Consider the following 27,319-nt stretch of genomic DNA (forward strand, 5'->3'; position numbering starts at 1 on the left):
TCAATCAACATTGAAATGAGTCAGGTCCGTGCTTATATATTCTCACCAAACATCCCCAACAGGTAGGAATGTGTATCAGATTTGTTGCATTCACATCGTACTGTGTATCTCTAACAAATGTCTGTTATATTGTCTCAGACCAATTTTCTTAAGCCACTACACTTTTCCTGTTGGTATTGATAAAGCGAGGACTATTTCTCTGCTAAGAATTAATGCAAGCAATGAAGTTTGCCCAAGTCCTAAGAAAAACTTTCAGTTTCACCCTGCTGCCTCTGGAGACACCAATTCAGCAAAGAACACCACAGAAATTTATAGCCAAAGGCAGCTTCATGGGAGATCAAAAAATTTCTCACCTGCAACCTGGCAGCTAATGGTAACATTTGCTCTCTGGATTGTTTTCACTGTGCTTCCAATATCAACAGTAACAGCAGGAGATTCAGTGTTGATCACAGTAGCTCTTGATGCCTTTATCAATGGCTTTCCTGCATAAAAGAAGCACCACAGTTATCAGATCAAGCACAGTGGATTTTCATGGGACAGATGGTCTGGTACACTCTGTGTGAAAGTACTTACACGGTACAGGTGGATAAGGGAAAATGCTGGAGTATGAGGACACCTTCGCTTTATAATATTATTTATAATACAGTGTCAGCAAAGTCCATGGAAAAAGGCAGAATAGCATTAAAGCCTCATGGACACACATGAGAACCATATGAATCAATAAACACTGGTATAACTGAAACTGCAGCAAGATGTTTGCTGGTACTAAAACCAAAATACCACCCTTTGCCAAAGGCCAAACACAAGAAAAAGAAGCAGGAGTGATAGCTACAGGCACATTAATAGTGCAGGAGGTTTAGAGCAACATGCAAGCTGTTTCTACAAATCCATCGTGTTTTCCTTAACCTACAGGAGAAACACTTGGATTGGGAAGACCAGACAATAACCATAAAGTTTTCTTAGAATGGCTAGAGTAAAGACTTGCAAACTCATCTTTCTCCAAAAATCTATAAACATATTCCACCCTCCCCCCCCGCCCTTAAATAAATGGTCAGACACAAAGAGGTTCAGATATCATCATTTGCCTGTAGAAGAGCAGTTTTAGGCTAATGTCTTCCACTGGCTTTTTTAGTGTGTTGAGCTGGAGGTGATCAAGGAAGAAAAGATGAAGGAAATAAAAATCATTTGGTTTCATTGAGCTCATAGAGAGTCCTGAAAATTTAATTCAGCTCTAACTATAAATTATTCCATATATCTATATTTCCAGGGCTTTGAAGAGATGCCTTTCATCTGGAATTACTGTCATATCAATTCAAGCTTTTTTGGTATTTTCTTTTGATGCTTTTAATGCCTAAGAATAGCAAAGTAAAATATTACATTTTACTGTTGAAATATATCCAAAATTTTTGATGCTTTGCATGAAGACCTAAAGATAAGAAAGTAAAATTCTTCAGGTATTCATCAGCCTTTTATTTTCCAAATTGTTTTCCACAATCACATGAAAAGATTAAAAATCTTTTAGCTGTCCAGCCCACAAATGAGAAGCAAACCATTGAGAAAAGTGGATGCATTTTCCACTTTTTTTTCATGCGTGTGTTAAACTAATCAGAAAATTCTTCAATGAAATAAGCTTTCAGCCCCACTCCTGATCCCTCTAAAGACGGTTTCAGTTTTCCAGTTTTTTTTTTTTTTTTTGAGAAAGTACTTCCATTATGCCAAAAAGGTTGTTGCTTTGCTCCAAAAACTGCTCAGTATCTCATTTTAAGATACTCATCCTTAATGGCCCCATTTTATGCGATGTTCAGCTCTTTGCCTCAGATATGAGACAGAAATGAGTACCAGTTCCTAAGCAGAGTTCAGTTTGAGTATGGGATGCATGAATGTAATTCAACTAAAAAGTTTAAGCTACAACCTTGATAATTAACTATAACAAAAAAGCCTTTCTTTAGGCTTTTTTATGTATGTGTGCCACACATATACATAATGCCAGTTTATTTTTCTATAGTTTCATAGAAAATTATCTCCACAAATTATTTTGTGCTAAGACTATGGCTTTTAAACTTACTGAAGCAATATAGACAGATTAGCAGTTTTCACTCATGTTCAGCTTCTTGCTGGTGCAACACAATAGGTTTACCGTGGAGTTGTTCCTTATAAAACACTATACTGTCTTAAGCAGCAGCACCTCTCCTTCACTGCCTGGGATTCAGCAAAGATATTCCTGAACTGCAGTATTGTAATCAGGATTGGACTCTTTGGTTCTGCCTGCATGTAATATGTAGCTGTGGTGCAGAGCTTTGTTTTCCACTCTGACGGATTCAGCGGTTCTCCTTCTAAGTGACAGAAAAAGTCCCTTTCCAGTTGGTTTACTAATCATTAGAGCTTCATTGCTGGCCATTGCTGCATTCCTAGATTTTCTTTATCCTCCTCTAACCTGAAATTTTCTCTGCATTTTGTGTAAAAATGTCAAGATCATCAACATCTATTAATTCCTCTAACCATACATCTATATATTGGCAGCTGTTGGTCACTGCCTGCACATTGGAGGCTTCCAGATATTTCCACATTCTGGATCAGTGAAATGAAGAGGGCTGAAAAATCAATGAGCTTTCTAGAATTTGTAATGTGTTTCCTTTTGCTTTTGTGATAAACAGGATCCCCCTCAAAGCCCTCTCTCTTGTCACCATCCTTATCTACGTCTTCTGTTCCTTTGTCTTACCCAACATGTCCTCATTCACACTTGCTGCTCTTTCCTTCTGCTAGTCCTGATGTGGTTGTGAGCCTGCTGATAATTGCCTACCAACGAAACTTGAAGTTGGATTCCTCCACTACCTCCCATTTCCCTTGACTTTTATTTGGGTGAGTTTTCTCTAGAACTGAAATCTAAACTAACAAAATATATTTAGTCTGCTTTAGAGCTCAACCATTACTAGAGAAATATAAATGCAGAAGTTAATTTTTTGTGAACCTCTACTTGCCAGCAACTGAAACAGTGTCAGCCATGCCTGTGCCACAATGGATTGAATGTGATACAGGGTTTGATCTTGCAAGGGGCTAGGTCTTCAGCTCTGCTATTTTTTAGGTTTGCCCGATGTACATCTGGGCAAGTTCTTCAATCAGTCAGTTGGACTTGAAGAGAGCAACAATAGGTTTAAAACGAAGCATACAAATTCCGTGGCTTGCACTGCACTGCCCATATAGGCTGTGAATAACCAGCATAAACACTGTCTTGAGAGCATGTCAGATGCAGAAAGTGAGAAAAAGCATTCATCTCTTGTAGAAATACGCAAATCTCAGGAACCATCTGAGAAAGCTGGGTTTTATAGCTCAGGGTTTTCCAGAGTTCACACCCTGTGTTTTCACCAATGTATGTCTGTTGACGCACCTTGCCCACCCAGCATCAACCGCAATCTCTCCCCCTGCAGTTTCTGCCCAGGATCATGCAAGCAGCAGTGACCATACTGCAATCACAGAGAGCGAACTGTTACCTGCTAGAGTAATAGCAATAGAGACGGAGTCAGATCCCAGGGCATTAGATGCATTGCAAGCATAGAAACCCACATCAGCTTCCACAGGTGCTAGAATTTGCAAGGAGTCATCAGGCTGAAGTAGCATCCTGGAGTAAAGCAGAAAGACAGACATAATGGTCCCTTAGTTTGTGTAAGCATGAATATATTACTTTTTTTTTTTTTTGTTCAGGCTTTTGGGCTATATTTAAAAATCTTTGAATAAATTTAGTCTTACATGGAGACTATGAGCTGTGATTAGTTAAATTCAATTTTAGTCTCATTCCCAACATATGTGTATTACAGAAAGGTTGCTGAGTACATGGGATATCTGCCCATGGATTGTGAAACCTCTTCCTCTCCTATGTCACTACCTGCATTATGTCAAAAGGGCTGCCTAGCCTTCCTGTCTCCTAGTTCTCTAAGTTATGAGTAGCAATAGCAAAAAGCTGAACTATTGCAAGGGAAGTATCACAAACCCTGCAGAAGCTAGGCAGAAAGAAGTGAAGTGAGCCACAGGCTCAGTGTCAAAACCTGAAATGGGCTCCAAATTCTTTGATTGCTTTGCAGTTTGCACAAATTCAGCAGCCTCACTGCTCCCCTAATAGTCAGTGGAGACAGGGAGGAATACTCAGGTCCCCCTTGGGCTGAACCGTTTCTTTCCTCTGCCAGTAAGAGAAGCCTACTGTGATCTCTGTGTATTGCTCATGGTTAAACGGAATGAATATGGCCTTAGAAGTCTAATAAACTGCTTCTTTTCACAGTCTAGTTCTGCAGTGGTATAACTCCATCAGGTCCTGATGTATACCTGTTTAAGCAAGAATTAATTCCATGGGCTCTTGTGAATGCTTATGTACCTTTACTTCCAGTATGGTGCACTTCATAATTATTTTTCCTTTCTCTTAATTTTTTAGCTGAAACTGTTGTTAAGAATGAATGATAAATCAATTTCCTTATCAGCAACTTTCAGTAGCTGTTGTATGTAAACTCTTAGTTGAAGATGTGATTGATAGTGACAAAGGTGAAAGTGGGAGAGGGATATGCCTGTAAAACACATGCAATAAAAGTCTGCTCAAAGATCCTGAAACTGATGAGTTTCTTTCCATTCCCACCCTCTCCTACCCCCAAGTGAAAACTGCTGTGTCATGGCCCAGAAAGAAGCAGATACTTGATCTTGCACAACACTGTGGGTGGTAGGTCTCTAAAACAAACCAGGTTAGGGCCACCCATCATAATCTATTATAGGAAAAAAACCCAGAGTTAAAATTTGTTTTTTTGACCTTTCTTGAGTAATAATAATAATTATTATCAGTAAAGAGCTGCCTTTTGTCAAGCAAGTTTTGCAAGTGTCTAGAAAAATGCACATTTGCTAAATAAACATTAACCATTTTAAAAAATGCATTTTTGCTTGCACAGCAAAAAAAAACAACAGAACAATGGTTGAAAGAATTCCCTCCCCACTTCTGCTTTCAAGGATCTTTTCCTTCTTACCACTTATTCATAAACAAAGCATGCTTCTATTTAACCACTGTTAATAAAGCCAGCAACTAACAAATTCCTTTATTTACAAAACCAGTCTTAGTATGCCTTACTATCTCACACATAAATCTTTTGGTTTAACACTGACTGATTCAATCTCTACATGGAATTCATTAGAGCTTCAAAATTTGTCCCAAACTGTACTAGTGTGTAACAGTTGAAGGCTGTGTGTGTTCTCCCTGCATGTGTGCAAATATAGTATGTAAGCTGATTAGTCAGTTCTACATCAAACTAATACCTACAAACCCCTAAAAAAAGATTTTATGAATTGCTTCTGTCACCTTTAGGTTGAGGAAAGACCTTGCTTAATATTGCATCTTGCAAAACCCAGGGGACCATAACTACAACACAATGCCATCTTCCTAAATTTTCAACCCAAGTTTTAATGTCGTTCTCTAGAAACAAAGCCAGTGTCCTTTTCTGTAGTTCTTTTTGATATTTGTGTGTCACAATTTGGCATAGCCACTTTTCTTGAAAGCAGAAATGTCAACTGTCTTTGTATAGAATGATTTTGGCTGGATCCCCTATTTGCTCATTGACTGCTGTTTTTGTTAGGTATTGAGTTGCTTGTCAGTGGTGAAAAAAATACCAGCTGTAGCACTTCTTTCTGTCAGCAGCCTGTCTTCAGAATCTCATTTTTGTACTTAAAATAATACAGCTTAATGTTTAATCAGCTTCATCTCAGTTGCTCCACACTGCATTGTTTCCAAGACAAAAATGTATTTTACAGAACATACATCAGTGAGTAATTCAGATGACACCCTGCAAACACTTAACTCTGTATCACCTACTGTTTTCCTTCTGCTTCATGTCCACTTATAAAATACATTTCTGTTTCAGAAAAGTTGAATTATCCAGTAAAAATGGGTTCATAGTTATGAAAATTATGGCATTCTTGGAAGGCTTGCTAAATAATGCATAAATCCCTCAAAAATTTTTCACTTTTAAAATGGATTCCTAAAGAAGCTAATCTGGATTTTCTTTCAAAGTAAACATTTTCCATCATTACAGATGTCTCCAGACTTTGGTATAGATACTAGGCTCTGAAGTTCTGAAGCTGCACTCAGAACCCATGCTGCTATTAATCTGACATTTTAACCTTAGGAGAGAGTATGGACACTCATGTTGAATATGCACTCAGGGTGAATATGCAGACTCAAGTCAAGGATCCTTTACTGGAACCACACAGGTATGTTTAACTCCTGAAGATTTTTGTGTCATACGTTTTCATTCTATTGAGGAACAAACACTTTTCGGGGGGGGCCTGTGTTATATCTTTTAGTGACAATAGACTATAATTAAAGAAATTAAGTAAGTTTCACAAGTGGAGCTACATAGAGGGAGTCAAATACTTTCAGGTGAGTAGAACAGCTCATGGAAGGAGGTGATAGGAATAGAGCCATTTGTTACCAAATCACTGTTCTAGACGAAGTCCACAGCCACAAAACATAAATGTGGGTGCCCTTATCTCAATATTTGTTAATACACAATACAGATAGCTATCACACAACCTAAATCCAGCAGCCTACATTCTAAAAGTCACAATGCAAAACAGATACATTGAGAATCTCATTATACTGAGTTGGGCATAAGCTAAAGGACTTCAACAAAACTCTGACATTCCTCACCGAAAGTGCCCCTCTTTGACGCTAGTACAGAAAGGCCCATCTAATATTTTTTTTTATTCCCATTAAGAGAGAGGTGGGCTGGAAAACTGGTTTCTCTTCTCTATTCAGTGGCTGGCAAAGTATGAAGAAGACAAGCTGCAGACCTGAAAGACTGCTCAAGCGTACCAAACACCACATCATCCAGATGGTCTTGCAGTATACAGCAGTACCCTGTGAGACTGCTGAAACCGTGGCTTCCATCTACACAACTGATTGGCAGCCAGCAAGAGCTTTCTGAGCCAAAACCAGAATACTGCTGTTAAGAACCCAGTAAAACATCTACAACCCAATTATATATGCACCATGATTTCTAAACATTAACTCCAATGTTACAGATGCTGAGTACCTCTGGAGCCCACAGTACTGCTCACTTCCTTCCCCACCCACAAACCTGGCAGAACCATAAGTGATGAACACAGAAGGAAGTTCATAAAGTGGAAACTGCCTTAACCTTTAAAGAAAAGTTGTCAATGAACAACGCTACTGACTAGCAAACAAACTATAATTCCCTGAGTCTTTCTGATAGAAATTTTAAACCACATAGTTGCTTGAAAATTCAGAAATACAACATAGCATTTAATAATATTTCAGCCAAACTAAATGGAAAGAAAATGACTGAAAGACATTGTAAAATAAAACAAAACAAAACAAAATAAAATAAATAAAATAAAAATCTAAACTAAAATTTCAGAAACTGTAAGACTTTTATTGTCAGCTAAATGAATTTGCCTGTTGCTACACCATGGCTGCTTATATGGTGTGCAAGTATAGTGTCCATCATTAACCACATGTGGACTTTATTTAACTCCTATTCCCTTCCAAGCATACTATAGAAATCAAACTTATTTCAAGTAGAGGGAAAAAAAAAAAGTCCTTTAATGGCAAAATTCACTGGCAATGAGAATCTATATGTGAAACTTTTGGGGGGCCATGAAGATATTTTGACAGGAATATGGCCAAATAAAGGGATACTACAGGCCCAAGTCTTAATTAGGACTGCATGTGATTTCCACAAGAGATACATTCTTGCTTTAAGTGTGCCCCGCTGCAAAATTTACAATTTTTTGTGCTAAACCTAACATGCTTACTAGCCTTCAGACACTGAGAGACAAGAACCAGGAAATTCAGTACATTCAAAAACCCCAATGATTTTGGAGAGATTCAGTTGCCAAAGTGAGAAAGGAGCCAATAAACCAATTGTATAACTCAGTAGAACAAGTGATTGTACCTAAGTCAGGACTTTACTGGATGACCCACAGACAAAACACTGGAAATTTTTCCCTTGACTCCATCTTTTCTCATTTCACAAGCTGACCTTATAAGTAAATTCACATACCTTAACTGAGGTCAGTATCTTGTGCAGAAACAGCTGAAAGCAGATCCCTGGGCTATTTTGTTGTACCGTGTTTGTTAATAAAACTGCCTTGTAAGAGGCAGTTTATACTCTCTACCTATCCTTTCTCACAGAACAGCACCAAATTATAAAGTCTCAAGTATACATATGGGAAAAATGTTATGTTATCAACACAGTTATGCATATAACTAGCATTGAAAATAATCTCTTTTTGTGTGCTTTTGCACACAAATGAATAATGTGGAATGACAGGCAGCTAAAGTCTACCTGAAGGAAAACCAGCATAATTTCTGTGGTGTGCTGATAAAAGCATTTTGTTACTCAAGTTTACAGGGTACACCTGAGGCAAGCACATGAGTTTGAAAAAACCAGGATGCATCAACTCATATCAGAAGGCTAATGCTTGGAAATTGGTGTGTTGAGATGACAGCACAGCTGCAAAGAACCATTAAGTATGGTTCCACAATTTCCAGTCTTGATCAGAACATACATAGGGAATGGTGATTGAAGTGTCTCCCTGAGATTTATCTTGCGGCAATTTTTAACACAGATACACATGTGGAAGGCAGAAGGCTCACTCCCTTCATCTTCTGCTACCACAGCCATGTCAGACAGGCCCTGCTGAAGCACTGTGAGGAATGCAATTCACACCCCTAATGAGGAGATACCCAGAGGATAATAGTAATAAACAATAATTTTTATACGTCAAAATCAATCTCCAGAGCAGAAATCTGCACCTTCAGATGGGAAAACACACTAAGGGTCACAGCCTCCAGACATGGAGTTGACTGCATTGGGCATTATGTACTTTAGTACTTTACAACTCTTCATTTTACTTATTGTAAGGGTGGTGAGGCACTGGAATGGGTTGCCCAGGGAAGTTGTGAATGCTCCATCCCTGGCGGTGTTTAAGTCCAGGTTGGACAGAGCCTTGGGTGACATGGTTTAGTGTGAGGTGTCCCTGCCCACAGCAGGGGGTTTGGAACTAGGTGATCTTAAGGTCCTTTCCAACCCTAACTATTCTATGATTCTATAAGTAAAGCTCTTGTCTGCCAGACTGACCCAGTATCCAGACCTTGCTGAAGAGTTACAACACCCTGTTTACCACTTCATATGTGTTAGCCCTTCTTTCAGTATGAAACCAAACTGTAGCAAAATACGCTTTTGTGTGTGGGACTGACAGGAAAATTGAAGCGCCAAAACATCAGTTATTTTTTAAGAAGTTAAAGAATATGTTTTACCTATCATTGTATTTCACCTCCTCTCCATTCTTAGCCCAGCTGATGGTGGGCTTTGGGTTTCCTACTGCTTCGCAATGAAGCAGCACGCTCAGTGTGCCACTGGCTAGGACCACTGTCTGTCCCAGGTGGGTAACAACCTCTGAAGCAGAAAGCTGTTGCGCTGCTGAAATCTTTCGTAGGATGGCAGGCTTTTGATGAGGTCTGTGCAAACCATTTGCTGGGTTTACAGAGGTAGGAAGGAATGCTTCAGCAGATGATGTCCTCAGGGAGCTGGTAAACCCAGAAACATGTCTGTGGACAGGGTGCTCCCTTGAGGTTGAATCTGCTCCTTTCCTTGATGCTTTGATAACAGATTCCTGGTGCTCTAAGTGGCTCTTGAAAACCTCATGAGCCAGCTGCATAACAAGCTGCTCAGTGTAGACATCTTTAAGCTCCTCAGGCTGTTGAGACAAATTACTTATGATATCATCCAAGCGTTTCTGTTCTGTGATCAGAGTAAATGGCAGGCTATACTCTCGGCTCTGATCCTCCTCTGAAGACGTGTTTCTCTCTGTGGACTCCTGGGATTCCCAGGACTCCAGATTTTCCCCTGGCCAGCCCCTGTACTGCATCAGCCTTGAGACAATATAATCATACCACCTGCTGGGGTCCACAAGGTGCCCTCTCTTTTCAGCTTTGCTCCCATTGAAAAGAATCCCGTTGATATGTTTCTCCTCTGTTCTCAAGGCTTCATTTAAGGTGGGTTTTCTCATAGTTTCTTCTTCCCTAATACCAGCTGGTTGCTGAGCAATGATCTTGTTGCTTCCAATTAATTTAATTACAAAATACTCCTGGACTGGCCCTGCTGTACAGGTGTATGTCCCAGTGTCTGAAGGCTTCAAACGGTTGATTTTGATATACCCATAGGGTGTAATGGTGATGTGAGCTGAGCTGATGAGCCTCTTGTCATCCTTCTCCCAAGTGATCATTGATTTCCGGAACCTCCTTGTAGGGCATCGGAGGTTTACAGAAGTTTTGGGCAGCAGGTAAGCATACCCACCCACAACAAAGTGTAGTTTCTTCTGCTTCCTTGTCTGGATGTAAACTTTCTTTATGGCCATAATGTGGGGGCTTTGCTTATGAACTGGCCTGTTGTGCCCTGAAATATCATTAATTCTATTAGTATGTGATACCATTAAACAAAACAAGCAGTTTACTTTGGTGCTGGCAGCATTCAACCTATTAGACAATAGTGGGAGAAACTGGCTACCAGCTGCTGAACATTAAGTCGGAGCAATCAAAATAACAGGAAAACAAGGTTCCTTTAGGAATGCAAAAGTAGTCCTGCCTAGGGTACATGCAGAAACCAGAGAGCAAGAGTCAAAATCTTTTTGGGAGGGAGAATACTTCTGTGGAAATGTAGTTCTTGTTATTAAAGTATTTAAATGAATACTCTTACTGAATAAATGCATTGCAAAGACATGTGTGCTGTGATTTACCATCTGAACCCTCAAAGGCAACATGGTCTTGCAGCACACAGCAGTCAGGAGGTGAAAGTGCTGCTTCCCCAAGGAATGATGTTGAATAGAACAAAATTGTCTGGATTAGGCTTAAAAATAGATTAAATAATATTAAAATAATTTAAATAATGTTAAGTATGAATTTAAATAATAAATATATAATATAGCAATATATTATATATCAAATAATAAATTAATTTAAATAATATTAATATTAAAATCATTTAAATAATAGTTCAGTATGTCCTTCCAGTTTCCAGATCTGTATGACAGAGATCTTTGTTGTGAAGCACTAAATAAAGCAGCATAGATATATTACTTGTAAATACCATGCAATATTTTTTCATAGCTTTGCTTCTGAATGTCAGATCTTCTTTTCTCCTTAACATATCCAACATTTATCAGTTTCAGAGTTCATAGCCAGCTTTAAGCTGAAGCTAGGCTGACTTTCAAACTATTGCACGTCTAGTTGGCTCGTGAGCCAGGGAAAGGCATACAGGGAAACTACTGCTCTTGTGAAGGGCAACAAAAAATGCATGAAATAGCAACATAAAATACATCTAACTTAGGTTGCATGGTTCATTAGAAATCTCACAGAGGGTTCCAAGTGACATAATGAAATACATTCTTAAATATCTTCAACAATATCCCTTATCAAACATTTTCTTTTCAGCTGTTCTAACAGAGTTTATTTGCAATTGCCCTCGGGCTGCTCTGTTGTATCTCTGAGCCTCTACATTCCAGTTGTGAAATTTAGACCTAGATTTGGGTCAGAATTTTGAGCCAGTTCTTCCAGAAATTAGTAGCTCCCTTCCAGGACACTGGCTCAGACCTAGCTCCAACAGTAAAATGTAAAGCTCTCATCCACTGTCTTGCCTTATCACTAAAGCATGCTTGTTCACAGACAGAAAAACTTAGCAGCAGCAGCAGCCACTCTTCAAGACCAAGTAACACTAGTGTGAGTTTTTGAAACTGGTGACAGCATGGATTTCTTAGTGATGGACATCCAAGCCCCCTTTCCCCAGACATTCCTAAGCATCTTTTCCACTTACTTGTACAGGTGCCTAGAGCACAGGGCCTGATCAAGGATGAAAATGGCAAAGGTGGGCACAATGAGGAATTGATGATGACAAAATGCCCGGTTTTCAGCATCTTTCTGCAAATAGCATTTCGACTTTGGGTGCCCTCTCCACAGCTCACTGAACACTAGGCAGAGAATAAGAAACATTAGGAACAAGGTGTATTAAAAGTAAAAGGTGCTCCTGTCATGCACACCTCCTCACCTCCCATATCCACACTGTATACTCATACCATGGAATAGATCTGTTACAGCTTTCAAAATGTTGGAGTGGAATGAGGCAGAGCAGCACCCAGCCATTCAGTTACAAACGGTGTAGGCAGAGTGGGGAGACAAAATATCAGGTATTTTGTGTCTTCTGAGACTTTGAATCTTCCCGTTTAGTACTTTTTCTCTCAGATGGTGCCCCTTGTATCAATGGTACTGTGCTACAGTACAAAGCTTGTCTTTGCATTTTGTTTCTGTTATGCCTGCATGTGCTGGCTAGATCTCCTGCTCATAGCCAAGAGCAGACCACATTGAGTTGTACTTCACAGCTATATCCTATTCTGCTAAAATCTGGCCTAAACTTAGTATTTGAGCTTTACTGTTGCAGATATGTTAGAATTATAGAATCACAGAATCACAGAATCAACTAGCTTGGAAGAGACCTTTAAGATAATCAAGTCCAACCATTACTCCAGGACTGCCAAGTCCATCACTAAACCATGTCATTAAGCACCTTGCCTACATGTTTTTTGAACACTTCTGGGGACGGTGTTTCCACCACTTCCCTGGGCAGCCTGTGCCAATACCTCATCACCCTCTCGGTGATGGAATTTTTCATAATATCCTGTCTAAACCGCCCTTGGTGCAGGTTGAGGTTGTTTCCTCTTGTTCTATCACTTGTTACTTGGGAAAAGAGATGAGCCACTTTCTAGCTCATCCTCCTTTCAGCTAGTTGTAGAGAGCGATAAGGACCCCACCACCCCGAGCCTCCTCTCCACACTAAACAACCCCAGTTCCCTCAGCCGTTCCTTGTAATACTTGCTCTCAAGGCCCTCCACCAGGTTCATTGCCCTTCTCTGGACCTGCTCCAGCACCTCAGTGTCTCTCTTGTAGTGAGAAACCCAGAACTGAACACAGGATTCGAGGTGCAGCCTGCTGGCCACACTATTTCTGATACAGGTCAAGATGTCATTGGCCTTGTTGGCTGCCTGGGCACAAGCTGGCTCATGTTCGGCTCTGTATATAAGCACCTCCAGGTCCTTTTCCACTGGGCAGCTTTCCAGCCACTCTTCCCCAAGCCTGGAGTGTTGCATGGGGTTGCTGTGGCCCAAATGCACAACCTGGCACTTCGCCTTGTTGAAGCTCATACCACTGGCAAAAGCCCATCGATCCAGACTGTCCAGATCCCTCTGCAGAGCCTTCCTACCCTTCAGCAGATCACCAGCAGCCAAATTGTTGTCATCTGCAAAATTACTGAGGGTGCAGGAAAATTCCTGAATCAAATAATTGATAAAGAAATAATAAATAGATGAGTTGGGATTGAGAGCACCCTCGGCAAGTTTGCCGATGACACCAAGCTGTGTGGTTCAGTTGATATGCTGGAAGGAAGGAATGCCATCCAGAGGGACCTTGACATGCTTGTGAGGTGGACTGATGCCAACCTCATGAAGTTTAACCATGCCAACTGCAAGGTCCTACACCTGGGTCGGAGCAATCCCAGGCACAGCTACAGGTTGGGCAGAGAAGAGATTCAGAGCAGCCCTGTGGAGAAGGACTTGGGGGAGTTGGTCGATGAGAAAATGAACATGAGCCAGCTTCAGTGTACGCTTACAGCCCAGAAAGCCAACCGTATCCTGGGCTGCATCAAAAGGAGCGTGACCAGCAGGTAGAAGGAGGTGATCCTGCCCCTCTACTCTGCTCTTGTGAGACCTCACTTGGAGTATTGTGTGCAGTTCTGGTGTCCTCAACATAAGGTCATGGAACTGTTGGAACAAGTCCAGAGGAGGGCCACAAGGATGATCAGGGGACTGGAGCACCTCCTGTATGAAGACAGGCTGAGAAAGTTGGGGCTGTTCAGCCTGGAGAAGAGAAGGCTGCATGGAGACCTCATAGGGTCAAGAGGGCCTATAGGGATGCTGGGGAGGGACTCTTCATTAGGGACTGTAGTGATATGACAAGGGGTAACGGGTTAAAACTTAAACAGGGGAAGTTTAGCTTGGATATAAGGAAAAAATTCTTTCCTGTTAGGGTGGTGAGGCACTGGAATGGGTTGCCCAGGGAGGTTGTGAATGCTCCATCCCTGGCGGTGTTCAAGACCAGGTTGGACAGAGCCTTGGGTAACATGGTTTAGTGTGAGGTGTGCCTGCCCATGGCAGGAGGTTTGCAACTAGATGATCTTAAGGTCCTTTCTAACCCTAACTATTCTACGATTCTATGATTCTATGAGTGTTTCAGATGCCAGTGAGTTACCTCAGGCTGGTAGTTACCACACGTCATACAGAAAGGAGTATTAATTACTATTAACCTGTGGTGCACAATGCAGTGATGGGCATTGTTCAGTGGAATTCAGCATGCCTATTTCTTTTTATATTTATGTAAACAGCATCATATATGCTGTATATGTATATAAATCATAATTATATAATAATAATAGCATCATATGTATATAACGCATACAGCATTGCACTGGGACCCAGACAGCAGTCGGTAAAGGTCATGGAAAGTGGGATGAGTGCTGTAAAGCTGGAAGCACAAATATACACATGCACTTCTGTAGATGCAGGAGGTATAGGCAACAGGAATTGGAGATGAAGTGAGGTGGGGAAAACACATTAAAGGTAAGAACATAAATCACATTGCAACTGCTTATGAAGGAGGACAGCTTGGGAACAGAATTACCATCTTCACTGCCAGAATGTCTATGTTTCTCCTGGCAGCAGACTTCATGGGAATATCTACTTATTTGAGTAAAATATCAAAATAGATCAACACAGAGTGCAGCTGGGACAGCTCTGTTAGGTAACTGGTGTTTCACAATTAAAGCAATTTCCACCTCCTTACATGAAAGAGAACTAGGAGAGATGGCAGAGATTGCAAGATGAGGAATGATTTTCATGTTTACTGTCATTTAAATGTCAAATTATATTTTCAGTTACACTGTTATAAATTTTCTTTTTCTTAAGCCAGTTGGGGCCAGAAAGGGAGCCTGGGAAAGTGCAAGAGAATTCAGTACATTGCGTTAGTTCTGCCAACCCTAAATTGAAGGAAGGAAGTAGCTAGCTAACATTGCAAGAGCAGTGTCCTAGAATGAAGGAAGCTTGGAGTCTGTAATGATGTGACTATAGCAGACTGCAGGAATCCCTTCCTTCTCTTCTCTGCATCACAGGGGAAGGCTCCAAGAGGAAAAAGCTATTGACAACAGAACAGCCAGCCTTTGGGAAGAAAAAGCATTTAGCCTGGGGGAGTAAAGATTACTATTCATTGATGCCTTGGATGAACATAAGCATAGTCATGGACAGAGGCAGGGATTTATTGTTTTGAGCATGGATTGTGTTTATGCCAGAAGGGTGGTCTTAATGGTTTGGCTGGATTGCTAAAGCACATCTGCAGATGCAATCTCCAAACAATAACATTGAGCTAGTGATCACATCCCCTACCAGGATGATAGGGACAGATTACAGGGCAAAATTGGGAATAACACACCTTGTGCAATCTAAGGTCATTTGACTCCTCCATCCCAAATGATTGAGGAGCTTAATCACCAGGAGCAGAACAATACTCATGCATAAAAATAGCATACCTGTGTCCAGTCAGAGAGAAGCCACTCACTGGGACAATCCTCATTTTTGCAGACTTGCTGGGTAACTGGCCTTGGTGTGGAGCAGAAGGTTTCTGGCAGTTCTAGCAAGCTTCCATCCGCCAGATGCTGCTTACAAAGTGTATCTCGCTTCTGGACACCATTGCCACATGTCTGTGAACACTGTGGGACATCAAAGTCAGCCACACATCACTCTCGCACAATGGCAACTTGCAGCAAATATTACTTGTGAAGTTGGGTAGAAATCAACACTCAACATTAGCCATGTAGAAAATATATACATATAAAATAATTCAGAGATGTCAAAGCAGACTTCTTTTATAAATGTCAAAAATATTTTAGACAGTAGAAGCAGTGTATTTTGCTAATATCTAGAAAAATTGCTTCAGTATTTCTGAAGTGTTCTGTTTTCAGATGTTTGTACAAAAGACATGGAAACAATAGGTGAGAACGGCAGTTACGGACATGGAAACATTGTCCTTTCCTGTAACCACCAACTGAAAAATGAGACACTTGCACATCGTGTGGAAGATCTACATCCTAATATGGCTGTCTGAGTTTTGACTGTGCTACTGACAGTGCTGAAGAGAGTGGAAAAGTCATCTCCAGCAGCAGATGATTCAAGACCTGCATTTCTGAGATTTGATTAAGAATATTAGATAACTACTTCTAAAATAGTTAGCCTGAACTACATATTCAAATTTAGCTTTTCAAAAAAGGTGTGTACTGGCAAGAAAACAAATGGATATTTGAGAGTGTGATAAATAAAAATTTCCCCACTTTATCACTTTGCCTTTTCTTCTTTTTGTAATTTTCTTATTTCTTGTTTCTGACCTGCATGAGGTCTGTTGCTAGTGCAGCTCAAAACTTAACTGTCAAGCCCAGAATTCCTGTCCTTGAACACTTCTTTCACTATGGCATTTCTCTGATTTTTAATTCATACAGAAGCTGTATGTCAGCTGCAATTTGCTATTAATCTCAGTAACTGGTTTATAAGATTAATATAATAAACCACTAGATATCCAGGCACTTCTTTCATACTTATGGCTGACATGACAGCAGTGTGTACTCTTTCCAGAAGGTAAGGAGGAAGGTTTATTTGCATCAAAGTGAACTGGAATTATTAATATCAAGAGAACCCACCTCCCCTCTTTCTTTAATCAGATATCCCTTTCTGTATCCATTTTCTAGCCAAGCAGGGCAGGAAGTTTTGAACAAGTAGGTTTAATAGCTTTCCTGAATCTTTTTTGTAAACTTGATTGCTCAGTCCTTTCTCCTGAGGATCCTTTTCTTGAGACTGATGAAAGCTCCCCAGTTCTAGCTGGACTGGACTAGCTGCTCTGTCCAGCTAGCTCAACTCTTTTTCTCCTAGCAAAGAAGAAGGGGGAGCTTGCACTGCAGTGGTGTGACCAGAAGTTGCTTATAGCTTGCAACATGGGAGTTATGCTTGAAAAACAGAAAACGGTATGAAGAAGTATTAAAACTTATACTCAAGCAGTTAAAAAGGGACTGTTTTAGAAAATCTTGCAGTCATGAAGGGTCCTTCTCTCTCACATAGACAGAGCTGCATGAACTAATGCCTATTTATTTAGGATATGCATTTTCCTTGAAAGATAGAAAAGGAATGTAGAAAAAAAATATTTATATTCCATTAGGTTTGCTCTCTAATGAATAAAAATAGTTTTCTTCCTGCTTACTTAAACTGCTACAAAGATCAAAGGGTTAAAAAAATTAAGCAAGTAAAACAATACTTTAATTTTCAACAAAACATTTATCAACCTTTCATTTGAAGATAATTCATTCCTAAGGAGAGAGTAAATCAAGAAAAATATGACTAAAGGTATTACTGCAAGATTGCCTACCACTGTCATCACATACAAGAGCCAAAATGGGTTAGTCATTGTATGAATACAACAGAAGTATGTTCCTTCTGTCAATCAGTCAGATCTCAGGAAGTTTTCATGTCCTTCCATTGCCACTAGATAAAATGATAAAATAGATCTTTTCTTGCTTCTTGCCCTTCAGTCGCTTACACAACTTTGTTCTGAGAAGAATAACTTACTACTCAACACCAAACTCTATTGGTAAGTGCTAGAGAGAGCCAAATGCAGTAATATGATTCATCCTTTCTGCAAGAATTCTCTTCTAGGCCAATCCTGGATTACTGCACTTCAGCTGTGCCTGGACTTACATTTCACCTCTGGAGCCTACACTGCCCTGGGGTCTTTGTTGATTTTTCTGTAGTGCAAGCTTCCAGCCCTCGCATTTTTCCAAGAAAAGGGGTAATCAATAACAACAACATCTGCTTGTGTTTACAGAAAATATGAAACAGTAGTTTTTTCAGGATTCTCACTCAAATATTTCCCATCTGACTAATGTGCTCTGCTGTTCAAAATGATCCTACAGCACCATTACAATAGAGAAAAGTACTGTATCACAGGGTGCTTGTATCACAGGGTGGTTGCATCTCACTCACACAAGTAGGTAAGATGTGGCTGAACTGTGTCTCCTGATATTCCTGCTCCCCACAGCTTCTGAGCAGAGCCAAGCCCAGTATCTCCTAACACTTCTTTATGAGGGATCTGAGACTTTGACAGGGTACCAACTACCAGAGTGACATCATCCCACAATGCTCCCTGATTATGCCTAGTTCAGCAATTAGCTTAAACAAACATAAGGCAAGGCAGACACCAAAGATGAAAACCCATAAACCCAAGTCTGCTAGCCAGTCATTCCTGGTTTTGTGCTGCCTTTTCCCATATTCTGGCATAAGCATTTGTGTGGCTCTGAAGTGAACACAAATGTGGGAAATTAATCTCAGTTAAAACTAATTATATTTCTGGCTAGCTTTAACCCGGACCGCTGCGTGATTGCACGGCACTTCTGGAGATATAAAGGAATAGGTGTTGTAAGGGCAAGAAACAGATTCCAGCAGCAACTATTTTCTCCTTTAGTAGCAGTCATTGTAAACTGCTGGTGAAATGGTGGCCTTGGTACCTGCCACAGTAGTTATTCCTTTAGTGTCCCGCTCATACAACGATGTGTGAATGATAAGTAAAGTTAAGAACTGATGGTCACCATTGAAATCAGAGAGGGAAAGCAGGACATCCTTCTGCCTCAGCACATACCTATGAGCATCCACACACATGCATACAAGGAAGAGGATTCAGGCAAAACCATCATTTCTATTTTTTGTGAGGCAGGGAAGCTAGTGTCTTTCAAACTTGTGAAAAAAGGCAATTATTAATGAAAAATAATGGGCTAAACAACTGTCTCTCAGCATGATAACTGTTACTGTTTTGGGGCAGTAGCTGAATGTTTGAAAGTATGTCATTTTATGGTAGTCCTGCTTACAAGGGCAGTTGAGGAAGGGATTGTCCTACTCCTCATCTCTCCCAGGCCATCCTCATCTCTTCCACTGCCATCTGCTCAAGGTGGTGGGACTACAGCTGTACAAGTTTTGGCCTTACTCTCAAAAATGAATTCTCTGCTACTACTCTACAGTAAGATAAAGCATCTGCAGAGGGACTAAACATTTTTCTCTCAGCAGGTCTTCCAGTTGCTTTCTAAGGCTTGACACTTGAAGATTTAGAAAGGACTTTTTACAATATTGAGGAAAAATAGCTAGGGAAATATATGAAAATGTTACTTGTTTTCCCACGCTGACTGTGTTGTCAAGCCACTGTTCTAATTATCTTTGGAGCATAATTATTTTTGGAGCAAAGATATCCCCAAACAACTAAAAAAAAAAATGCAGAGACTGAAACTGTGGCGCTTAATTCAATAACGAACCAAAGGACAATGAAGATTTAGTAGAATCATATAAACACAGAACAGTTTGGGTTGGAAGGGACCTTAAAGACCATTTAGTTCCACTCCCTCTGCCACAGGCAGGGACACCTTCCACTAGACCAGGTTGCTCAAAGTCCCGTTCAGCCTGGCCTTAAACACTGCCAGGGATGGGGCAGTCACATTTTCTCTGGGTAACCTGTTTCAGTGCATCACCACCCTCACAGAGAAATTTTTTTTCCTGATGTCTAATCTAAATCTCCCCTCTGTCAGTTTAAAACCATTCCCCCTTGTCCTATCACTATATGTCCTTGTAAAAAGTCCCTCACCAGGTTTCTTGTTGATCCCTTTTCAATTCTGGAAGGCTGCTGTAGGGTTTCCCACAAACCTTCTCTTCTCCAGGCTGAAAAAGCCCAACTCTCTCAGCCTGTCTCCATAGGAGAAGTGCTCCAGCCCCCTGATCATCTTTGTGCCCCTCATCTGGACTTGCTCCAGCAGGTCTACGTCCCTCCTGTGCTGGGGGCCTCAGAGCTGAAAGCAGTACTGCAGGCAGGGATCTCATGAGAGCAGAGCAGAGTAGAGGGGCAGGATCACCTCTTTCGACCTGCTGGTCACACTCCTTTTGATGCAGCCCAGGATACGGTTGGCTTTCTGGGCTGTGAGCGCACAGTGAAGCCGGCTTATGTTCATTTTCTCATCGACCAACACCCCCAAGTCCTTCTCCTCAGGGCTGCTCTCCACCTGGTCTCTGCCAAGCTGGAAATTGAGATTGCCCTGACCCATGGGCAGGACCTTGCACTTCACACTGTTGAACTTCATGAGGTTAGCATTGGTCACCTCTCAAGTGTGTCAAGATCCCTCTGGATGGCATACTTTCTCTCCAGCATATCAGCCGAACCACACAGCTTGGTGTCATTGGCAAACTTGCTGAGGATGCACTCAATCCTATTGTCCATGTTGCTGAAAAAAGAGTTGAACAGTACTGGTGCCAATAATGTCCCCTGAGGAGCACCAACTGTCACCAATCTGCATATAGGCATCTAGCTGTTGAGACCAACTTTCTGAGTGCAACCATCCATTTACTAGCGGGTGTTTGCCATTCGAGGTTTGCAGAGTAGATATCGATAGGGACCTGTAGAAAGGTGTTCTGAGTTTAGCTGCAACAGTTATTTTCCTCCTTTCTAGTAGCTGGTGCAGTGCTGTGTTTTGGCTTTAGTCTGAGAACAATGCTGGTAACACAATGTTTTAGTTGTTGCTCAGCAGTGCTTACCCTGTTCAAGGAATTTTCAGTCTCTCATGCTTCTGGCACAAGAAGCTGGGAGGAAGCAGGGACAGGACACCCAACCCAAACTAGACAAAGGGGTATTCCATACCACAGCACGTCATGCCCAGTATATAAACTGTGGGGAGTCACTTGGAAGGGCAGATCACTGCCCAGGTAGAGCTGGATAGCGGTCAGCAGGTGGTGAGCAATTACATTGTGCATCACTTATGTTTATGTTTTTTTTTTCCTTTCCCCTTTTAGTTTTATATTGTCTCCCCTTGTTATTTACATAATAATAATGATAATAACAATAATAATCATAACAAAACCAACAACAATATTGGTAATTATTATTATTAGTTTTATATTGTACTTTAGTTACTGGACTGTTCTTATTTCAACCTGTGGGGTTTGCATTCATTCAGTTCTTCCCCCCCTCCTGCCTGGAGGGGGCAGTTAGGGGGATGTGAGCAAACAGCTGCATGGTTCTGAGTTACGGACTGGGCTTAAACCATGACAAAAGGAAAGATCATATCCACTTCCCTCCAGAGGCACAGTACTTAAAGCAAGATAAACATCCTAATGGATTTAGCTAAGAAAAAGAACTATTTAAAAATAAATAGTCTTGATTCTGTAAAGAGATATTTAAAAAATTGCTTGGAATGTTACAGCACTGATAATTATCATGTGTTTATCTGCCAAGAACACTGGGGCTTCTAATGGCATTTAAGTCAGACAACCCTTTCTTAAGTTTAAATCTTGTTTTGTTTGTTTGCTTGAAACTATTGTAAGAGAGTGCTCTGAAGAGCATGACAAACTCCACAGATGCTACCAAAGAAATGGCTTCAAATCAGGCTGTGTGGCGACCAGATGTTACCCTCCAGTGTTGGTGAAGTTTTAAATAACCTTCCTCAGGGTGAAGAGGGCACTTGCCTACATGGCCCTCTGTCTTCCCGTATATGGGAAACCCTCGGAAGGATCTGTGGAGAGGGGAGGTGTTGTGGATCCCTTAATGTAAAGAAAGAATTTCTTCTGCTGTAGGGTCCATGGCATCTTTGCAGCATAGCTGGAGCTCACCTCCAAGAGAAGTCTCAGCCACTTGCATCTTGTTCAAATGACCTTTTCCCTCACACATTTCAGGAGCCAACAGCTGTAGTAATTCTTAAGTGCAACACAGTCTCCTGATGGTGCAGCTTTTCACATGGAGGTCATCGAAGGGAAACGTGTGACACTGAACTGCGAGGCCTGGCTTTCTACAGGATGGAAATAACTGTACAGAATTGGTGGTGTAAAGCAGGAAGACAGATGTCTTTAAAAACTGAGAGAATGGAACTTAATTTTGATGGATTAGGCTTTTTTGTTTGCTTGTTTTGCTTTTTTTTCTTGCACTATATTTATCTAAACAGAGGCAGAAGCCAGTAAGTAGAGAAGTACATTTTTTGTGCTGTTTTCTCCTGGTGAAAGGTAAGCACAGGAAATACGCAGTGCCCAAGGGATGAGGAGCTGACATAGCTGGTCAGCTTGCAAAGCCTGTGGAAGAGCAGCAGAGCTATGATATGACCTTTGTTAAGCTGCAGCAATGACCTGCAACCCAGGTTCTTTCTCTCCACCCAGCCAGAGAAGGCAGCAGCTAAAACAAAAGGTGTGAACTGAGCAGCTTGATTAAACTCAAGATTAATATGCTTATTAAAGACTTCATAATTGATTGAGGTCCCTCCTCCCTAAGATCTGCTACACTTTTCAGAAAGATAGCATGTAGGAGAGCAGAGAAAAAAATGGTCAAAACATTATTTTAGACAGGCAGAAATATAAGTATTCACATAGTTGAGGAAGATTTTCAAATTTTGAAAAATGTCTGTTTTACAATAGCTCTAGTCGTAACTATTTTGGTACCATTCTAGGATGGCTTATAGCAAATGGTCATTGTTAGAGGAAAATCAATTTTTCAGGAAGCTGTAACGTATGTCTCTTCTGATTGTTCATATACTTACAGAAAATTTATTTCTGCAAAGACTTTTTTGCCAATTATAGGATGTTAATGAGCATAGGCACTCGTTCTAGCATATGCTAACTTTGAAATGCCTTTATTATGCTGTGTGCTAGTAGAATACTATTTGGTATTTACAAATAAAGCATTTATGAGTATAGCTAGAAATATTCAAAAATACAACTAAGCAAATACATGTATGTGAACATCAGCAGACAAATTAAAGCATGAAATATCACTGAATTCTTTTAAACATAGGACTAACGCTATAGGATAGTTATCTAGATTCGGCAGAATGTCAGTGTGACACAAATCTTTGCTACTGGGTTGGCTGCCCAAACCCAGAGCTGACCCATAAGTACAGCTTCACAGACTTTTCAACTTCATTTAGTGAGTACTTTAACATCTCCCTGGCTGTTAGGAAGGAGTTTATAGATGGAGACTGTGTAGGAATATGCAAGCACCATATTTTTCTCATAGGATGAAATGAATCTTTGCATCCAGTAGAATCAAAGATTTAAATAGGCCTTTTGCTTGCACCTCCACCACAGCAAATATTTCCTTCCCTCATGATGACATGGCAGGATCCTTTCTTCCTGTGCAATGTTATATCCAACAGAAGCCTCTTTAAGGTTTTTTGAATTACACAAGTGTTATTATTTGCAATCAGATGGCAGCAAACAAACTCATTTCAGGTTGCATTCCAAAGATGGAAATTCTTGTACAGATCCATTGGGTAGGAAACAACTTTCAGTGTTAGGGTAAATAAGGTATCCATCTCCCATAGGGAAGAGCCTAACACTCATTTGTGACTCTGAAAGATGAGGATCATTTCCTATCCTGGACTGAATTATTATTTGAGAATATATGGAATACTCAACACGCTTTAGAGATTCTCTCCTTCTTGATCCTTATAGCTTTGTATTCCTAGAAACCTTGACATTGCTAACCCAAATCCACTCATGGCAGCTGACTCTTATATTCCATGTATTTTTGTCTGGAATCTACAGCCAGATATGAATAGTTTACATTAACTTTGCATTAGAAGTAGGTATAGTCATTATTTATCTCTGAAAATTATGCATTTGTAAAAAGGCAAACTTTTTCAGTTTTTGAATGGCTTCTTGGAGTGATTAATGAATCCTCTTGATGGGCTAAAGCAGAATGCTCCATCCATAATGCATAAGTAGCTACTTTTAACTGTCATAAAATGAGATTACACATACATTCTTACCTCTTGCCATTCTGTAGGATACCAGGATGGTGGGCAGTCAAAGCGGTTACAGGCTTGCACAAGGGATGGCTTAGGTTTATAGCACAATTCATCTGCCAAAATGATGGTCTCATTAGTTTCTCTTGACAGCAGATGAGAACAGAAGACATTCCGTGTCTGCAATCCAACCCCACAAGTGAGACTGCAGGTGCTCCATTTCCCAATCTCCCACCTGTGAAGGGGTCAATAGAGAAAAGCCTTAAGCACACAATAAAGTCACCTGAAATTTTCTCTTTTTGTAATGACAGATGCCAAGAAGAAGCAGTAAATGAAAGGAATTCTTCTTTGATCACTGTCACCCTTCTTGTAATTGCAGGATGAGGCTAAGGTTATTTACTGTTCCTCTGCATTTTCAGTTCTTGTCAAAAGTTCTTGGACTTCAAGTCTTTGGGACTCCTGCAATATCATGGGAATAGTCTTGTGTTCTAAATAAAATGTTTTTGGTGTGCAAGAGACTGGCCATTGTATTTCTAGACATTGGATATAATCAACTGGCTTTTTTTCTGTCTTTAACAACAACAACAAGAAGAAGATATTAAGAAAGTCCATACAGGAAATGCATCAATGAATTGCCGAGTGGGAATTTCTTCCAGAAGATCCAGTTGTTGGTCTCCTGACTGACTTTTCCTTGCAGTGGATGTAGGGGGTGCTAAGGTCTTAAGAGATGCAATGGAAGAGCATGAGGATAGGTCTTTTTCAACCCCTGGCTGAGCACCTGTCACTGAACAGGCCCTTCTCTACATTAGCTATGTAAATCCTGCATCAGCAGGCTTGTTGGTGACTGAATTTCAGTGTCTATAACATTAAAACCAGATTTTGCCCTATGAGCTCTATTGAACTCACCCTCTAATTCTTTCAGCCGTACACAGAAAATTGGTTAAAATATTAGGCCTTCCAGTCTTGTTCTCTACAAGAATGCACTTCAGAGATATGCAAAAATATGTACACAAAAAAGTCCTGTGTTCAAAATGAAAATATAAGAAAATAATCTTCACATCAACTTTATGTAAAATGCTACACTGGCCTGGACGTACTCCCACATGCCAAATGAAAGTGTGAGAGCTAGACACTGCCACTTTTTCTGATTCTGAAAACCAGCTTCGTTTTGTGCATGACATTATTGAAACTGATTGCTGGGGAAGCAAATTAAGCATTCAGGACAAGGAAGACTCAAAGAACCTGCCCTTGAAGAAACAAAGCCAGGCAGAAACTAAAGAGACTGATCATGAAGAAAGACACCCTCAGGCTTCAAGCAGAATTGAGGCAGACAGTGCAGGAAAGTTATGAAACATGCATGAAGCATGAAGCATGCTTCAGCAGCATGAAGCAGAAATTGTGGAAGAAGCAGAGGAAAACCACTCTGAGAGTCTGAGATCAGCAGTCAACAGAGACAGTTCAGCACGTTTAAAATGCATCATGTTAGTAAACACATTATGGAAATAATCATTCAGGGTTGTGCCATCTTACAGTCACAGAACAATTGTAACTTCTTTATTTTACAAAGTTATTTTGAGCATTTGTTCCCTCCCTCTCAGTAACACCCATAACAAATTGAAACCACCAGTAGGTAAGAAATATTTTTTCCTGCCTATATGTTAATGCTGATGGACCAAAAAGCCACGTTAGTTCCCTTCTGTGCTCCATCTGCCCATGATATCTGCTGATTTTATAACAGGAGAGGATATGTTCTGCGCATCACCACAAGCACTTAGAAGTTGCCCTGGCCACTTTCCAGGCTATAATACACTGAAGGCCACTAAAGCCTGATATAGGTGCCGGGAACTATTTAGCTGTGGAATAGGAGTGACATCTGGCAGCCAGTTAAACTAATCTGGAGCATGTTCTCCACATGAATGATCTTGGGGGAAAGGTCTTCCCAGATTTTCCCGTAAAGTTGTCAGTTAGAATTAATGTGGATATCAGCTACCCTTCAGTTTTGGCACAATCTAAAGTAAGATACTTGAGTAGGTGCTGAAAAGAAGGCATTTTCTTATTTCAGAATCTATTTTGATACGTGGTTAGTTGCCAGAGTTCCTTTATTCAAGTGATGGTAATAGCTGTTGCCTCCACTACTGGTATAAGTGCACAATGTTTCTGTTGGTAGTTCAAATCTCAGTGGCTAGCAGGCCACATAAACTCTTTGGACATCTTGGCTTCTGCAGAAGAGGGTTTCTGTTTCTTCTTCCAGGAAGAAATGATATATTTCAGTAAAGAGAAAGGGTTTGTTTTTCCAGTATTTGAAATTTCTTTTGCAGGTTGTATCTATTGCCCTATCCATAACATTGTTTTGTTCACAATTCTTTCCAGCTGCTTTAAACAGGAGATTCCTTAGAGGTGCTCAGGAAATACGAGGTCAGACTCTTTCTTACCCTTGCACTTTCATAGTTCCCAGTGTCTTTTATGGGCTTTCCTACATGGAAAGTAAAGAATGTAGAGACGTGCAAAGTAGAGTAGGCATGTGCAAGTAACCAAAATCATAAATGACATATATGATTGGCAGAATTTCAAAGTCCTAAAAAGCACAAGAATATCAGTGATAATTTTACAGAATAAAATCACAGGGCTGCAGAATTATTTCTAACAGGGACAGGTGCTTGCAGCACTTTGAGCTATGATTATCCCACTAAATTTATAATTTAGTTTTTAAACTACTTGTACTGTTGGAGATTTTTTTTTAATACTGTTTGTTTTTTTTTTTTTTTTCAAGTAACACAGTTTTACCCTTACTGTACGTTGTTATGTGATGTTAACTGAAATAATTCCTGTTTTAGTTCACATGGTCCTTATCTGTTTTTTTTTCTGCTTCTTTGGTTTTGGGTGTTTTGGCCTGGCTGAAATAAGTCTTCCAATATGTATGGTATACTAAAAAGAATGCCATGATGTCCGGCATGCATCTGACAATAACAGAATTAAAATTCAAGTAGGAAATAATCCTGTACTTAAAAAGATAATATGGCGGTTACAGGATCAAGCTAAGGAAACCTTGTGGAACTGACATCTTTGTTAGCTCACCACAGTTGTCGTGTTCAGACTTTAGGAAAAATCCGCATACTTGCTAGTTTATAACCCAGCTAAAAGTCATCAATTTGCACAAGGAGGTTGGAACTAGATGATCTTTAAGTCCCCTTCTAACCATTCTAAGACTCTATAATCTTTTACTCTGTCTTTCTTTACTGTCTAGGACAATGAGACTCTCAGCTTGGAAGTATGGTCTAGGCATTAGTGTGTTATGAATAACAGCAGAGACAACAAAGCCTTTTGAAATGTCCCTCTCACTGCTACAAGAATTGGAGCCCACATAACAATTTTGCTAGATA

At 40.4% G+C, this 27,319-nt stretch overlaps 1 protein-coding gene across 3 annotated transcripts in view; it reads right to left on the reverse strand.

Annotated features, from left to right (window-relative positions):
* The window catches only part of ADAMTSL1 (ADAMTS like 1), a 400,708-nt gene that overhangs the window by 34,438 nt on the left and 338,951 nt on the right, over positions 1 to 27,319 (reverse strand). For all 3 annotated transcript variants that reach the window (XM_062608991.1, XM_062608990.1, XM_062608992.1), the window contains 6 exons: positions 23,964 to 24,174; positions 15,672 to 15,851; positions 11,859 to 12,012; positions 9,308 to 10,445; positions 3,489 to 3,616; positions 354 to 482 (listed from right to left, as the gene is read on the reverse strand). In XM_062608991.1, the coding sequence (XP_062464975.1) occupies positions 354 to 482; positions 3,489 to 3,616; positions 9,308 to 10,445; positions 11,859 to 12,012; positions 15,672 to 15,851; positions 23,964 to 24,174 (1,940 nt within the window). The remainder of the gene's footprint in view (positions 1 to 353; positions 483 to 3,488; positions 3,617 to 9,307; positions 10,446 to 11,858; positions 12,013 to 15,671; positions 15,852 to 23,963; positions 24,175 to 27,319) is intronic.

Source organism: Pezoporus occidentalis, unplaced genomic scaffold, assembly GCF_034315485.1.
Source record: "Pezoporus occidentalis ecotype Australia unplaced genomic scaffold, CSIRO_AGI_Poc_V1 ctg133, whole genome shotgun sequence".
Classification (NCBI taxonomy): Eukaryota; Metazoa; Chordata; class Aves; order Psittaciformes; family Psittacidae; genus Pezoporus; species Pezoporus occidentalis.